Genomic DNA, 14,935 nt, shown 5'->3' on the forward strand with positions numbered 1-14,935 from the left:
GCAATAGACTGGGGAGAGGGGGAGGTGAGGTGTGAAGAGCTGGGGATGATCTGCCTGGGCTGCAAGCCAGAAGATGGGGATTCCAGGGTTCAAATCCTACCTCTGGCACTTAACTGCCGTCTGCCTTACAAAAGAATTGAGGCCAAGAGGCCTAAAGCCTGTGAGCCCTGGCTTCAAAGCCAAGACCTGGGCTAAGATTCATCCAGCCCCACTCAATTCCCCCACAGGTTCGAGAGGAGTACCGGCGCTGGGCCTGCATAGTCACTAAGAGCAAGTACAATGAGTTTTCCACCTCTACAACCAGCCAGAGCCGGGTAAGGGCAGGAGGAGGGCTGGGGGTCAGGGGTGGATGCACGGTGGGGTGGGCAGAAGGCCAGAAAGGGGCCCAAGACTGACGTCGGCACTTTCTCCCTCAGGCCCTCAGACCGTCGCTGGAGTCTGGGATGTGAACACCACCAACGGGCCCCGTGGGGACACTGCAGCTTTTGCACATGCCAGAGAATGATTCCGCCGCCTATTCTGTAACTCCTCTCGCCCACTACTCCTAAAGAATCTATCTTCCCTCCAAGGCAGGCCTCATCGAGGAACATAAAGCTTCAGGGATGCAGAGCCAGTCGTCAAGGGAATATAGCTCGTGCTATTCTGAGGGAGGGCAGAGAAATTGCCCTGGCTTAAAAATATGCAACTCATAATTCCATCCCCTACTGGAACCAGCTCCCTGGGGAAGGTGCTCTCTGGGCTCAGCCTGGGCTTACGCTCCCTCCCCCAGCTTTGGCACCAAGGGCCAGGACCACAGAAGACGAGATGGAACTGAGCCCCAATTTCCTTTTTCTCACATTATTAGGGAAGGAGTGTGACCGACAGTGACTGAGGCAAACGGTACGAAGGGGCTTGTCCCCATCCTTATCTACTGATGGGGGGGCACAGGCAGCTCTGTCAAGTGGACTTTTTTATTTGTTTATATTTCTCTTTTTTTAAGCTTTCTAAAGTCGACATTTCAGATTAAACAGATTGAGTTAATACATGATCATTCTGCCTCCTCTTTTTTCTCAATGAGTCCACAAAGATGATTACAAATTCTGATGTGCTTCTCTCTTCCCCTCTAAAAAGAATTTTTTTCCTAAAAATGAAAGAGATGAGGCTTTTGTAATAAAAGTTTATTCTTACACAAATCTACAAGCTTTAAAACACAGTAAAAATAGTTGCGATACCCGTTGTCACTCAGAAAAGAAAACATTAAAAGCTGCAAACGGAGGCAGGGGTAGCCCTGATGGTCTCGTCTGTAGCTTTTGGTTATCGGCTTTGTTCAACTGTAGGAAAATAGGAAAAAAGAAACAAAACTCTTAGTTTGAGAACTTTGCCGCCTTCTTCCAAGAGGCCCCAGCCTGGCACCATCTCTTTATACTACTCTTCCCCTCATAGTTTCACTGAGCAGCCTTGCCAAGAACCAGCACAGGCCAGGCCCCGAGCCCTGGGCAGATACTCACTGTATGTGGAGATGTCAATTTCCTCAGGCAGTTCTGCCACATTTACTTCAAAGCGGTCCTGGACATCATTAAGGATCTTGGCATCCCCCTCATCAGAGACAAAAGTGATGGCCAAGCCCTTGGTACCAAATCGGCCAGCCCTGGCAACCTGAAGTAACCAGAAGATGACAACATCAGAGCTAGAAGAGCAATGTTTTACCACAGATCCCTCAGCTACTAGGGTACAGAAATGTTTAAATACGGCAGTGGAAAGAATGCCGACATTTACAATCAGTGTAACACTGGGCAAGTTTAGACCCGTTTTCTTACCTTGCACCATGACTGGATTTAGGTGAGCTTTTCCAGTTCTAACATTCTATAATCCTAACTGCGACAGGAAGGGTTTCCTACTTCCTATGCCAATGATCCCTAAGTCCTTACTTACCCTTAGGGAAAACTGGCACTGGCCAGCCTGCTGTAGGAATACAGTCAGTCCCCTCAAAACCAAGTGCAAATTCTTACCCGATGCAGATAGGTATCAGAGTCCTCAGGCATGTCATAATTGAAGACTATGTTGACCCGCTCAATATCCATGCCTCGGCCAAAGAGGTTGGTGGCCACCAGGATCCGTCGCTGGAAATCCTTGAACTGTTGGTATCGTGATAGCCTGGAAGTTGGTAAGGACAGGGTAGAGCCATGAGTAAATTTCATGCCTAGAGAGCTCTACCTAGACACAGTCTTTCCTTAAGACAAAAGAGTAGACGATCAATTCATAAAATCACTGAGATAAGCAAGGTTATTCTACCTTAGCCCACCTCCAACCCCCACAGCCTCCCCTCTCTCTCACCCCACACACATACCCTTTATCTAACATCCCTCAATGATTACAAAACTGAATGACAGCAGAAAGGAGGCTGGTGACCTTGAACTTGGAGACCTAAATTCAAATTCCAGTTCTATTACCTAAGAGCTGTGTGTCTCAACTTCTGTGTTTGTTTCTCTGTAAAATGCATTTCAGTGTAGGGAGAAACATACTTTTGAGTCAAGTAAACAAGCACTTAATAAATGCTTCCTTGATGGTAGGCACTGTGCAGAGGAGAAAGACAGTCCCTGCCCTCAAGGAGCTTACATTCTAAGGGAAACTCTGAGGCCCTACTGAAAGAAAGGCACTGTCTTTCTAAGGACTACTGCTGCTATCCCGAGGGAGCTCACCTTTCCTCCTGAGCCATGCCTCTGTGGATGGCAATGGCTGGAAAGTTCTGCTCTACCAGGAGCTGAGCCAAGGCTACACAGCGCTGCACCGACTTCACAAAGATCACAACCTAAGCAGGAGAGCACAAAGCATCTCATCAGACCCTCCAGCCCGCTCTGAACTGGGGGTGGCCGGGGGCACGCAGACCCTGTCCCAGCTCTCCTCAGCACGGAGGCATCACCTGGTTAAACTCCAGCACATCCAAGAGATCAAAGAGCTTTCTGTTTTTCTCACTGTCCTTAAGCTTCACATAGTATTGCTGTAATCCATGCAGCGTCAGCTTTGTCTCATCGTCCACAAAAACTTCCATCGGCTGTGGGGGAGAAGGATGGGGATTCTTAAACTTCCACGGCAGACTCCCTGGGAGGGTCCCCACCTCAGACAACAGAGCAGGACAATGTGGCATAAAGAAAGCCCGGCGGTCCCACTCTGAAGGGGTCGGGTTTGAATGCCAGTCTATACCTAGCAAAGACGAGGGTGCCGAGGGACTTCTGACAGGGGATGGGGAAAGCAGAGGAAGGGAAGAAACTGATGTGGGGGGAATGTTGTGCCTGCCAAACCATGCTGGCTCCTGAAGGCACAGGGACCCACCCCCTTGGCAGAGAGGTAGGTCCTAGTCCTGGAGGGGTACACTGCTCCAGCCGTGGGGAACTAGCATCATTTCTGATCCCAAGGACCCTGTGATACAGCACGTCAGACACTGAGCAACCTTTAGAGGCAGCCAGCCCCCTCCCTGCACCCTCTCACCCAGGGAGGGGAGAAGAGCAGGGCTCACCTGTTCAGTGTTAAGAGCTCAGAGTCACAGAATCATTATGGAAATCACTGAGTCCAACCCCATCATTTTACAGATGAGCCAGAGGGGATGTGACTTGTTCACGGTCACACAGCGAGTTAATGCCAGGTTTAGAACCCAGATCTGACTCAGTCCACTGCTCTGTCTCCACTACACCACGTTGCCTCTTGCCTCTCTGTCGTCGGGGGAGGGCAGGTAGCTAAGCCACTCCTGGCTGCTCCAAAGCAAAGTCCAGCCTGTGGCAGGCCCTGCTCCCAGGTGAGGGGTGAAAAGCAGCCGGGGCTAAAAGGGGGATTTCTCCTCTGGTGAGCTGGGCTGGGGGCATGTTCTCTTCGCACTCACATCCTGCATGAACTTTCTGCAGACAGGTCTTATCTCCTTACTCAGGGTGGCACTGAACATCATGCACTGCTTCTCATGGGGTGTCAATCGAAAGATCTCCTGCACATCCCGGCGCATGTCTGCAAGAAAGGGAAACAAGGAAAAAGAATGAAGAGGGCCCTAGGTCTCTGTTGGCCAAAGTCCCCCCACACTAAACAAAAACCACACTCACCCACACTTGGTCCCCAAGTCCCGCCCCAACCCCAGCAAACACAAGGTGTGGGCTGAGAGGGCACGTGACCTAGGAGGGGAAAAAATTTCTCGGGACTGAGCCCCAAGCCCGCTGCCCTCTGGGCTGTGAGGTGACAGCAAGGAATGGTAGGGAAGAGATGGGTGTAAGAAGGAGCAGTACTTTCACTTACACACGCTGTCAGTGGGGAACCCAGCTGCGCCCATGTACCTCGTGTCACGGCCTCGGGGTAGGGCAGCCTGAGGTAGAGACAGCTGCTGGGATTCTAGCTGTAGTTTGCACCTTAGACACACTTAAGACACATACCTAATTTCTCACTGACTCTCCTGACTCGGGGCCAAGTTATAGCAGATAGCTGTTGCTAAGCTTCCTCTTTGCCAAGACCTGGCCTGGAATGTATTCAGAGCCAGTAATTTGGGAACTTTGAAGTTCCCCTGGTTCACCCTTGCTCCTATTGCTTTCCCTGGTTCAAGGGACACGAGGAGAAAACAGGTGGAAGGATTACGGTCTATCCCCAGGTCAAAGGAACCTGCAGAGGTCATCTGGAAGGATTACGGTCTATCCCCAGGTCAAAGGAACCTGCAGAGGTCATCTAGTCCAACGTCCTCATTTTAGGATGAAATTGAAGTGGAGAGGTTCAGTGACTTGCTCCAAGTTATCCAAATAATAAAGGGGAGCAGGATTTGAACCTCCAAAAAGTGGATTCCAAATTAAATGTTCTTCTTACTAATTACACTAGTAAACTCCGGACCCCAGAGCTCTGGGTGTGTCCCAAGAGTCCCAGAGGAAAGCCCTTCTCCCAGGTGCATGTGAATGCTCTGGCCTCAGCCACGTTCCCCAGAGGGCACAATAAGGAATGATGGCAGGAAGCCGAACTCAGACAAATTTAGGCTTGACATTAAGGACTTTTCTAACAACTGTCCAGATGTGAAATGGGTTGCCTTAGCAGACAGTGGAACTCTCCACACTAAAGGTCTCCAAACAAAGCTCAGATGACCATGATGGTTTGCTGAAGAGATTTTTCACAGAGCTGAACTAGATGGTCTCTGAGTTCCTTTCCAACTCTTAAGATTTTTTTATGTCCGGGGTTGAGGGCCGGGAGGAGGGAAGTTGTTCTGTGGGAAATGAGGACCCTGGACTCTTCCCAAGGACTCTAAGGCCCCCATCTACCCTTTCTGTTCCCCAGGAGCTTGGCCTCAGTCTGACACAACCAAATGGCTAAAAGCAGACACTGACTTAGGGGAAAATCAGGCTTGTCTTTATGGCTGAGGGAAATGCTTGGAAATCGAATAGGACAGACCACAGAAAAGCATGAAGGGGGATCCTAAATACTCTCCTGAATGACAGAGAAGGGCAGAGGTGCTGGGACAGCACCAGGTATGCTTCCCATTGCTCTAGGACCATCTGCCTAACCAAGAAGAGACACACAGCACAGAGCACTCCCTTGATCCTTTCCGATCCTAGGGTGTCATGCTGCAGGGGCACGGACAGCACAAACAGGAAATGGAGACTCACCAAGCTGCTCCAGCATCTTGTCACACTCATCCAGTACAAAGTGCTTCACGTTTTTCAGATTGAGACTCTTGTTGCGTACTAAGGCCAGAATCCGGCCGGGCGTCCCCACCACTACATGGGGGCAGTTCTTCTTCAGAACGTCTTCATCCTTCTTGATTGAAAGGCCACCAAAGAACACAGAAACCTGCAAGGTATACGTAGGGAGGGTGGGAGGAGGAAGAACCAGAGGTGCTAGCTGATGACGTTACTGTCACTGCGCGTGCGCGTGCATGCACACACACGCATGCACGCACAGCCCTACCTCCCAGAACAAGGAAGCCTTTGGCTCTCCCCAAATACAAAGGCTGTCTTATGGTTGAAGACCGTAGGTTGTCCCTTGCCTAGACAAGCAGGGGGCCAATCCCTACAAGAGCAGCACGGTAAGAGGTTATCTTCACCTGTGAGAGGAGAGGAGTGGTCATGGTCCAGCACATCAGCCTCAGGCCTGAAGCCCTGTCTAAGCCTCTGTTGGCCCATTAACTGATACACATTTAAAAGAAACAGCAGGGCTGGGATTCCAACTCTGGGTCTCTGGAGACAGTGCATAATTCATTAGGCTTTTAAGGATAAATGATGGCAAACCTCAAAGGCAGTATGGTGGCCAAGTTTTGTAAAGTTGACCAAACAACAGAGTTGAAGGCACCAGGGACTGATGGGCACTCAAAGACTCCAAAATGCAGAGGGAACAAATTCCTTCCCAGCAAACAGATAAGAAGTTCCTGTCTAATTAAACTTAAAAGTCACCCTAGTAGTAGTTGCAGTAGTAGCAGCCTCAATCACCTCAGCACCCAGAACAGATAGAAGACTTACCTTGACACTGGGCATATATTTGGAGAAGCGCTCATACTCCTTACTGATCTGGAAGGCCAACTCCCGAGTGTGGCACATAACAAGAACTGTTACCTGCAGAGACAAAGGTTCTTACTCCAATGTTATCAACACCACTCTCTGGAAAGACAGCATAGCAGGAGATATAAAATAAATGACCTAGCTGACAATTCCGGCACTGGGTCACATATTTTGTTATTTCTTGTACTCAATACACAAGATCACCAAAAAAAGTACCACAAAAATGGTACTTCCTGCTTTGCTCCAAGTACAGACCACACGCCTTAAAGAAACTCATTGGAAGAAAAAAAGGTATAGATATAAGTATATATCAAAATATAACCTACTATTAAGAGGAAATGTGCTGCCCAACATTTGGAATAAGGCTATATATAATTACAGAGAAGGCTCAAAGACTCTCTGATTATTCTGATCAAATAAGCCATAAAAGAGAGGGATCTAGTCAAGTCAACAAATCATAGTAAGTTCCTAAGTACTGGCAATAGGGCTATAGAGACCAATAAAAAAGAGTGCCAGCCTTCATGGAGCTTACATTTTACTAAAGTATATACAACATGGCCAAAGGTTATGTAGACACTATCATTTGAGGGAGCAGGAAAGGAAGTTGACACCTTAGGTGAGCCTTCAAGGAAAAACACTTTCTGAAATATGAGGACTATCCTCTAGGCATGGGAGATAGCTTGTACAAGGGCCCAGAGGCAGGAGATGGAAGGTTCAGCTCTGAGAAGAGCTGGATCCAGTCCAGCTGGATGGATCACAGGAAGAGATCTCAGAGACAATTAACCAACCAACCAAAAGAGTTTATTAAGACCATACCATATGCAGGCCCATGGGACACAAAGACAAAAGGGAAGGACAACCTGTATATAAATCTAGATGGACTGAATCCATGGGTCTGGGCCACGGGAAGGAGGCCCCAGAGCTCAGGAAAGGCACAATTGTGAAAGAAACTAGGGAGCCTCTAAGTAGAGATAGGAGGGAACAATTGTAGGCCTGTAGGACAGCCAAGGCCATTGAACAGGAACCTTCCCTGCAGCACACACAGCAAGTGATCGTGCACCCTTCTAGGTGAAGACCTCTTGTGAGATGGACCCCACCAGCCTCCTGTTCCACACCTGGCCAGCTCAGAATTGCACATGACCCATAAGTACAAGAAGGCTGTTCAGGCCCAAAATGTGGTACAAAAGAGATCATTAAAGAATCTTATGTTCAGAAAAGGAGATGTGCTTTTCCCATGACAGACAGCCCAAGAGCTACCACAGGACCCACAAAATGTAAAAAGTAGAGGAAAACCTCCAGCACACTGGCAGGGCCCTCTGTGGAAGGACTCATGGAAGAACACTAGCAGGAATTACAGAGAAATATGCAATCTTCACTGCTGAAATGTGTATTTATATCAATCCATCTAAGTATATAAGGGGTATATAAAAAAGTGGAATGCTGTGACCTAGTTCCCTGAGAGCAATAGCTACACCTTACCATCTCTTCTTAGTAGGGCCTAACAAGGCTGAGGACAAAGCCTCAATAGGCATTTGTCGAATTAAAATAAATTCCATAAAAACTTGAAGAACATCTTTAAAGGATTCACCCACTTCCTGTCTCCAAGGAAGATAATGGAAGTGAAAGGGGAGTTCTCTCCACATCTGCTGAAGCTTCTTCCTCACTGGAAAAGACAGGCAAGCAGAGAGACAGACAGACAGACAGTCCCCCCACCCCAGTACCTGTCCATCCACGGGCTCGATCTGCTGCAGGGTAGCCAACACAAAGACGGCTGTCTTGCCCATTCCAGACTTGGCTTGGCATAGGACATCCATTCCCAAGATGGCTTGGGGAATACATTCATGCTGGACTGAAAAAGAAACAGTATTCTAAGGAGGAGAATACACTGTGAAGATGATCAGGCTTGGAATCAGGACACCTGACTTCTAATCCCAGAATTGAAAAGGGCTCATTGTGTCACTTCAGGCAAATCATTTAAGCAGTCTAGGCTACATCCTCCCTATCTATAAAGCAGAATAATCATGTCTAGCCCACCTACCTCACAAGGTTGCTTTGAGAATCAAATGGGATAATGGAAGTAAAAGTGCTAAGAAAAAATAAAGAATTATTGCTAAGTGAGAAAAACGAGACTTTCCTTACAAGTCCTCATTCTAGTAAACTGAGCTGGCCCAAAGCAAGGAATCAGAAGGAGAGCACCTGATCAGAAAGGATTTAAATAGAGCCCTTCAGTTCCATGACAAGTAAAGGGCTAATGGAAGATCACAGGAACACAGAAAACAACTAAGTTGGTGCCTAAACAGACATCACCAGTAACGATGTGGGGATGGGTGTGTGTATTCGTGTGTGTGGTTTCTAATCTAACAGTTCTTGATGTCTTTACCCTAGAGACCAAACTGAATAACTGCTGTTCTAGATGAGCAAACCTAATCAAATCAGATAATATATGTAAAGCACTTTGCAAAATTAACAGTGCTATATAAATGTTAGCCATTATTACTAATCACAAACATTACCTATTTCTGTGAATAGCTGGGATTGTGAAGATGGAAGGAGGAGGAAAGGCCTACCTTCAGATGGATGCTCAAAGCCACAGTCCACAATAGCCCTCAGGAGCTCGGGCTTCAGAAGGAAATCCCTGAAGCCTGAACTATGAATGGAGACGTAGGAGCCCTTCACATCCTTCTTGGCAGGGGTAGGCGTTGTCTCTGTCATGGGCTGGGGCTCCTCGTCCTCTTCATAATCAAGCAGCTCATTTTCTACGTCTTGTTCAGCCATTCTGCCCTGAGGAGAGAAGAAAGATGTAGCTAGAGAGTAAAGCCTCATCACAGAGGGGAGGAAGGACAGTAGCTGCTTCTCTAATGGCCACTGACAGAGAGAGGACAGGGGTCAACCAAGTGACATGTACAAAAAGACAAAGACACAGACCATCCTCAATCCCTGGACACAATTAAGAGTCCAAAAGTCATTCTACACTGTCCATTCTAGAGATTCTAATGCCTCAAATCAAAGATGGAAGCCAGCAAGCCTGAATCTTGCCCTCCTCATGGCCATTTCTGACTGGTAAACTCTGTGTTATCTGGCAACCAACAAATATTTGAATATTTGTGTTCAATACCTGTCTGCACTAGGCAGGGAGGTGGAATAAATACTCAGAGACCCAGCTGTGGAAAACTCACCACCTAGTCAAAACAAGACCACACATTATAGAGAGCCATAAGGTACAAAACACAGTCCAGTGCTAAGATGGGCAGACTGCTGCTATAGAGCCCCAACTTAAAACTGCTCTTTCTCCCTCTATTTGGGGCTCATACTACACCACTCTTAGTTAGAATGCTTTGATTAAAAGGCCTCCTGCCAAGCTGTAGATCTATACCAATATATAGATCATAATACCTACTTCTATCACCTAAGCTTCTTAATTAGGTTAATATAGCTTGAAAACAAGAATCCAATTAAAAGATAGTACTTATTTTAATCCGTGTGTTAAAAGGTATATATGACAACGCCTTGTAGTTTAAAAAATATTTAAGCCAAATATTCTGTGCCACAGATCTTGGAAACTTCAAATCTACAAACAGAGAAGAAGACAAAGACAGGACTAAACAGGTGCCTTCTTTCCTTGGACTATGAAACAATGCCTTTTTTGCCTGATTAAAACAAAACAAAAAGCTCTAGCAATACTCTCCCACTCAATACCAAAAAAAATCTACTGTTATCCATCAGCCTTTGGGACTCCAAAAATAAAGCTTAAAAAATGTTCTTTCAGTCTTCAAGAGCATTTATGATGTTGTTTTCTTTCTCCTGAGATTCAGTGTCAAGCTACTTAAAAGTCTGTGTGCCTCAGAATACTAGTTACAGGTTGCTGGCTCTCATCCTTAAGAGGTTCACACATGGAACTAGGTGCTCAGGTAAAGAATTAACAATTTATGAGCATCTAAAGGATATGTAACTTAAGCTAGCAATCATTAACAAAAATAAGGGAAAACTTAGAAAAGTCATTGATCACAAAGGCCTTTCCACTCTCTTCTGACTCTGTATTGGTTTAGCAGTCCCAGGAAAGCCTTTGAATTCATAGACAGACTAAGTGGTTTTTCTTTTAATTTTTAGTTCCACATTCTTTCCCTCCCTCCATCCCTTTCAAATTCCTAATAATTCTCTAAAAAATATTTTTCTCATGTCCATTTATAAAAACCTCTGCACAAACTCACTAGACTGAAACTACTTCTAGAAACGACTGTTAAAATACATCTCTTCAAGTGAACTTGTCACTACCTTGAAAAGATTTCCTTTAAACTGTCATCCATCAAAATCCTTCCTGTAGCATTGTAGAAGCAAGAGAATCCAAACCTGGGCCAGCAGGGCAAAAAAATCAGGCAAGTTATTGAAAAAGTACTCATTAGAGTCTCAGACATAAGGAACTGCCTCATTTCAAAGTGGCTTATTTATGGCGAGGGTGGTCATGGAAGCACGGATTTTTTCAGTCGGAGGAATTCACTAAGTCCTCTGTGAGAAGAGGGGTAAGTGTTGCAGTGGTGAGGGCACCCACAGTCGTGAAATACTACGTGCCTAAACTAATTAGCTAGACATAAAGACCCGGAGTCAGACATCTTGTCCAACCGCCAGCAGAGAGGCCTGAACGCAAGACGATGGAGCCAGGGCTTGGTCAAAGGACAGACATGGCGGGGGGGGGTCCACCAAAGCTTGTGCATGAGATCCCCACCAAAGCATACATTTGGGGGCTCCCCTTCAAAGCACAAGAAGGGGGAGATCCCCATAAAGTAAACATGGGGAGCCTCCCATAAAGCAGAAACAAGGGAGGTTCCCCACAAAACACAAGCGTGGGGAGGGGGTCCCCTGCGTGGAGAGGTTCGGGCGGCTGATTTCTGACCGACCCTCGGCCTAATGCAGCCCCGAGCCTTCTCCTCCCGCCCCCCCGCTCCCCGCTTGGGTCTCGGGGTGCAGGCGACAGCTTCGGGGGCTGCCCTAGCTGCTCCCACGTATTTCGTGACCCAAGGGCGCCCCCGGGGCAGGCCTCCCCAGACCACTTCCAGCTCTCCCGCCCCACGCGGGCCGCCCGCCTTCCCGAGTCCAGCGCCCCAACGGTCTGGCGGCCCCGGCGGCGGCGCGCGCGCGCCCCCAGCCCCGGCCGCGGCTCCGCCCCCGCCCCTGCCCGGCCCGCGTCGGCGCGCGCAGAGCTTCCCTCTCCTCCCAGGCCCCCGCCATCTAAGCCTCGCCTCGTGCCTGCCGCTTCAAGTTCAGCTCCGAAGGCCTTCCCTTCGCCCCCTCTCCAGCGCGCCCCGGACCTCATCCCTTCACGGCCTGCACCCCCTCCTCCGCGCTTACCTCTAAGTTGAACGCTTCTCTCCGCTGCCCACACACGCTCCTAAAGCCAAGAGTTAACTAAGGATAGATCTCGCGCCCGAGCGGAAACCGCCTTCCCTTCTTCCTTCTCTTCCTCCTAAAGTTAGTGCGCCACCTGCAAACTTCCCCTCCAACTTGCCTTGATCACTGGGCTGTTGGCCTTTCACTCAGAAGGGAGCAAGCTCTGATTGGCTGACTGGTCTCGGCCGCGCAACCTGCAGAGGGAGAGGGGACGATCCCAATGTTTCATTGGGCAAAATCTGCGTCGATCCCGGCGAAAGCCCTTCTGAGTGGTCTAATTAATTCCAAGGGGCCGTCCCGAGATGGGGACCATGTGACCAGGCCCGGCGAAAATGTAGGTGCTGCCATATTTAATAATGGCAAGATCATCTAGGGAAGCCTTCCCGGGGCGTTGTGGGTAAAAGGCCGGAACTCCTATGGAACGCCCTCCTGTGGAACTCTGCTGTCTTTCAACGCTTTCGGGGTGTTACGCGGTGATCGGGCTTCCTGGGTTCCAATCCCAGCCTATCCGTAAATACCAGTTGTAACTAACAATTCTGGCACCGAGGTCAAGCCCCACAAACCACGCCCAGGTGCTTCCCAATCAACGTTTAAAAATAAATTCGGTTAGCGAGGTGGGAGAGATTTGCGGAGAGGGGCGGAAAGAAGCAGGAGGAGCAGGGGAGAAGGACCCCCACCCCGAGACTTTGTAGAAAAGGGTCAGAGATTCTGGAAAAACCAGGGGAGGCGGGAGAGGGTGTCCAGGATGAGGTCCCTGGGGTGTTAGCTTTTTATTTTATCTAATTATTCTTGCTAATTAGGCGCTAAGCTAGGTTGCTTCTACCTGCTCCAGGTACTCTACAATTCAACACTGGCCCTTTTCCCTTGAAATGAAGCTGTTCCCCCTACCCTGTTCATCTCCCAAATCCATGCCTTTTTACTGCCTGTCTCTTATAGCTGAAATGCAATCCCTCCTCAATTCACTACTGGTTTCTTTCAAGACTCAGCCCAAATCCCACCGTATCCAAGAGGTGTTTCACAGTCCTTTGAGTTCCTTCCCTCTGATATTTACATTGTCTCTATGTTGTATTCCTCTCCTAGATCACTGCTTTATTATTGTCCGGTTTGCTAAACTCAGTGAAACTATGAGCTATGCCACGCAGGGTTACCCAAGATGGACAGGTCATAGTGGAGAGTTCTGACCAAAGGTGATCCACTGGAAAAGGAAATGGCAGACCACTTCTGTAACTTTGCCAAGAAAACCCCATGGACCATATTAAAATGCTGAAAGATATCACATGGGAAGATGAGCCCCTCAGGTCAGAAGGTGTCCAACAGTTACGAAGAAAGAGCCCAGGACAACTACAAGTAGCTCCAGCGCCTAATGAAGTGGCTAGGCCAAAGCAGAAAGGAAGCTCAGCTGCAGGTGTGTCTGGTGATGAAAGGAAAATAAGATGCTACCTAGATCATTATTGCACAGGAACCTGGAATGTAAGATCCATGAACTAAGGTAAGCTGGATGTGGTCAAACAGGATGTGAAAAAGTCAAACATCAACCTCTTGGGTAAAAGGGGATGGCAGAGGATGAGATAGATAGTGTCATGGAAGCAACAAACTTGAGTTTGGACAGACTTCAGGAGGTAGAGGAGGATAGAAGGGCCTGGGGTACTATGGTCCATGGGGTAACATCGCATGTGACTGAACAACAACAAATATCTTGTAGTTACATGGTTGTTTGTATGTGGTCTTCTCCATTAGAACAAGAGCTCTATGAAGTCAAGGATTGAGGTTTTTAACCTTTCTTGGTATGCCTTGTGCTTCATAAACGCTTAATAAATGTTTATTCACTGACTTGCAGCTCTGGAAAAGGGGAATAATTACAGCTAGCTCTCCCTAAATTTCTATGCCTAAGGAGAAAGCCCTAAGCAGTCAACTCTGGTTTATTCCACGCATAAGGGGTAGCCAGGAGATGGGATTGTCCTATGTATGGAATAGCAATTAGGTCAGGACCACTGGATGGCAAAATGCATGGAGGGGAATAATATGTAAAATGGATAGAAAGGCAGAAAGAGGACAAGTTGTGAGGCTCTTTAAATGTGAAATAGAGGAATTTATATTCACTGTAGGCACTAGAGTTTAATGGGAGTGGGAGGGATATAACACAATCAACCAGAAGACTCCCTAAACTCCCTCATTGGTACCCACTTTGAAGGAGCTCAATCAGTACATTGTGTATTACATGCCTACTGTGTGTTGACACTTACAACCAAAGGTTAGCCAGTGGATAATAATTTTTTTCAGCCACAGCAAATCAAGAAAAATATGGAAGGATTAGCATTGGTATCCATGGAGTATTTGTCCACATCAGGGAAAGAATGATGGATCATTGAAGGGTATAGAGAGGACTATGTTGGAAATGTGAAATTTATAGCTAGAAGGGATCTTTGAGATCATTTAATCCAACCCTCTCATTTTCCCCCTTTTCCTTTTAAAAAATGTTGTTGATGCCTTCTGTTTTTGTATGACAATCATGTCCACACATGTCCCTGCTAGGAATGAAGGGAGGAAAGGAAAGGGATAAGCATTTCTACAGCACTTACTACGTGCCAGGCACTGTGCTAAACACTTTACAAATGTTATCTCATTTGATCCTCGCAACAACCCTGCTGTTGTTATCACTATTTGAAGAAACTGAGACAGTCAAAAGTTAATTGACTTGCCCAGGGTCACACAGCCAGTCCTAGTGCTCTAGCCACTGCATCACCTAGCTGCCTCAGGGATATTATAAAAGGATTCTTGCTCAGAGATAAATTGGATTAGGGGATCATTAAGGTACCTTCCAACTCTGATATTCTGTTATTTACGGAACACCAGCTATGGCAAAGGCCTGTGGTTGAGAAAAAGTGTCACTGCTTTTTGGGAACTTGTCTTGCTGGGGAGATGTCACCTATGATGACAGAACTGGTACGTGATAGGATTAAGAGTAAAACCCAGCTCTTCTGACTTCAGATTTAGGTAGCACTGTGTCACATTGACCCTTAACTCAATCCTATTGAAAAAGCAAAGATTAAATACTACCTGTACTTATT

General features: G+C 47.4%; 1 protein-coding gene and 1 long non-coding RNA gene across 2 annotated transcripts; one reads left to right on the forward strand and one right to left on the reverse strand.

The window, feature by feature from the left end:
• Nucleotides 1-80: 80 nt before the first annotated feature.
• On the forward strand, nucleotides 81-1,027 carry LOC114035079. Its single transcript, XR_003568186.1, has 2 exons — nucleotides 81-314; nucleotides 417-1,027. It is a non-coding gene; the product is annotated as an uncharacterized LOC114035079 (long non-coding RNA).
• Nucleotides 1,028-1,142: 115 nt separating this feature from the next.
• On the reverse strand, nucleotides 1,143-11,971 carry DDX39A (DExD-box helicase 39A). The gene is made up of 11 exons (XM_027851035.1): nucleotides 11,829-11,971; nucleotides 9,053-9,266; nucleotides 8,207-8,334; nucleotides 6,447-6,539; nucleotides 5,598-5,781; nucleotides 3,854-3,972; nucleotides 2,900-3,031; nucleotides 2,679-2,788; nucleotides 1,989-2,133; nucleotides 1,488-1,635; nucleotides 1,143-1,310 (listed from the first exon to the last, which is right to left on the reverse strand). The coding sequence occupies exons 2-11, from the start codon at nucleotides 9,258-9,260 to the stop codon at nucleotides 1,294-1,296; spliced, it is 1,284 nt and encodes a 427-aa protein (XP_027706836.1). The 5' UTR covers nucleotides 9,261-9,266; nucleotides 11,829-11,971; the 3' UTR covers nucleotides 1,143-1,293.
• Nucleotides 11,972-14,935: the final 2,964 nt, after the last annotated feature.

This window comes from Vombatus ursinus, unplaced genomic scaffold (assembly GCF_900497805.2).
Source record: "Vombatus ursinus unplaced genomic scaffold, bare-nosed wombat genome assembly UNPS02009173.1, whole genome shotgun sequence".
Taxonomy (NCBI): domain Eukaryota; kingdom Metazoa; phylum Chordata; class Mammalia; order Diprotodontia; family Vombatidae; genus Vombatus; species Vombatus ursinus.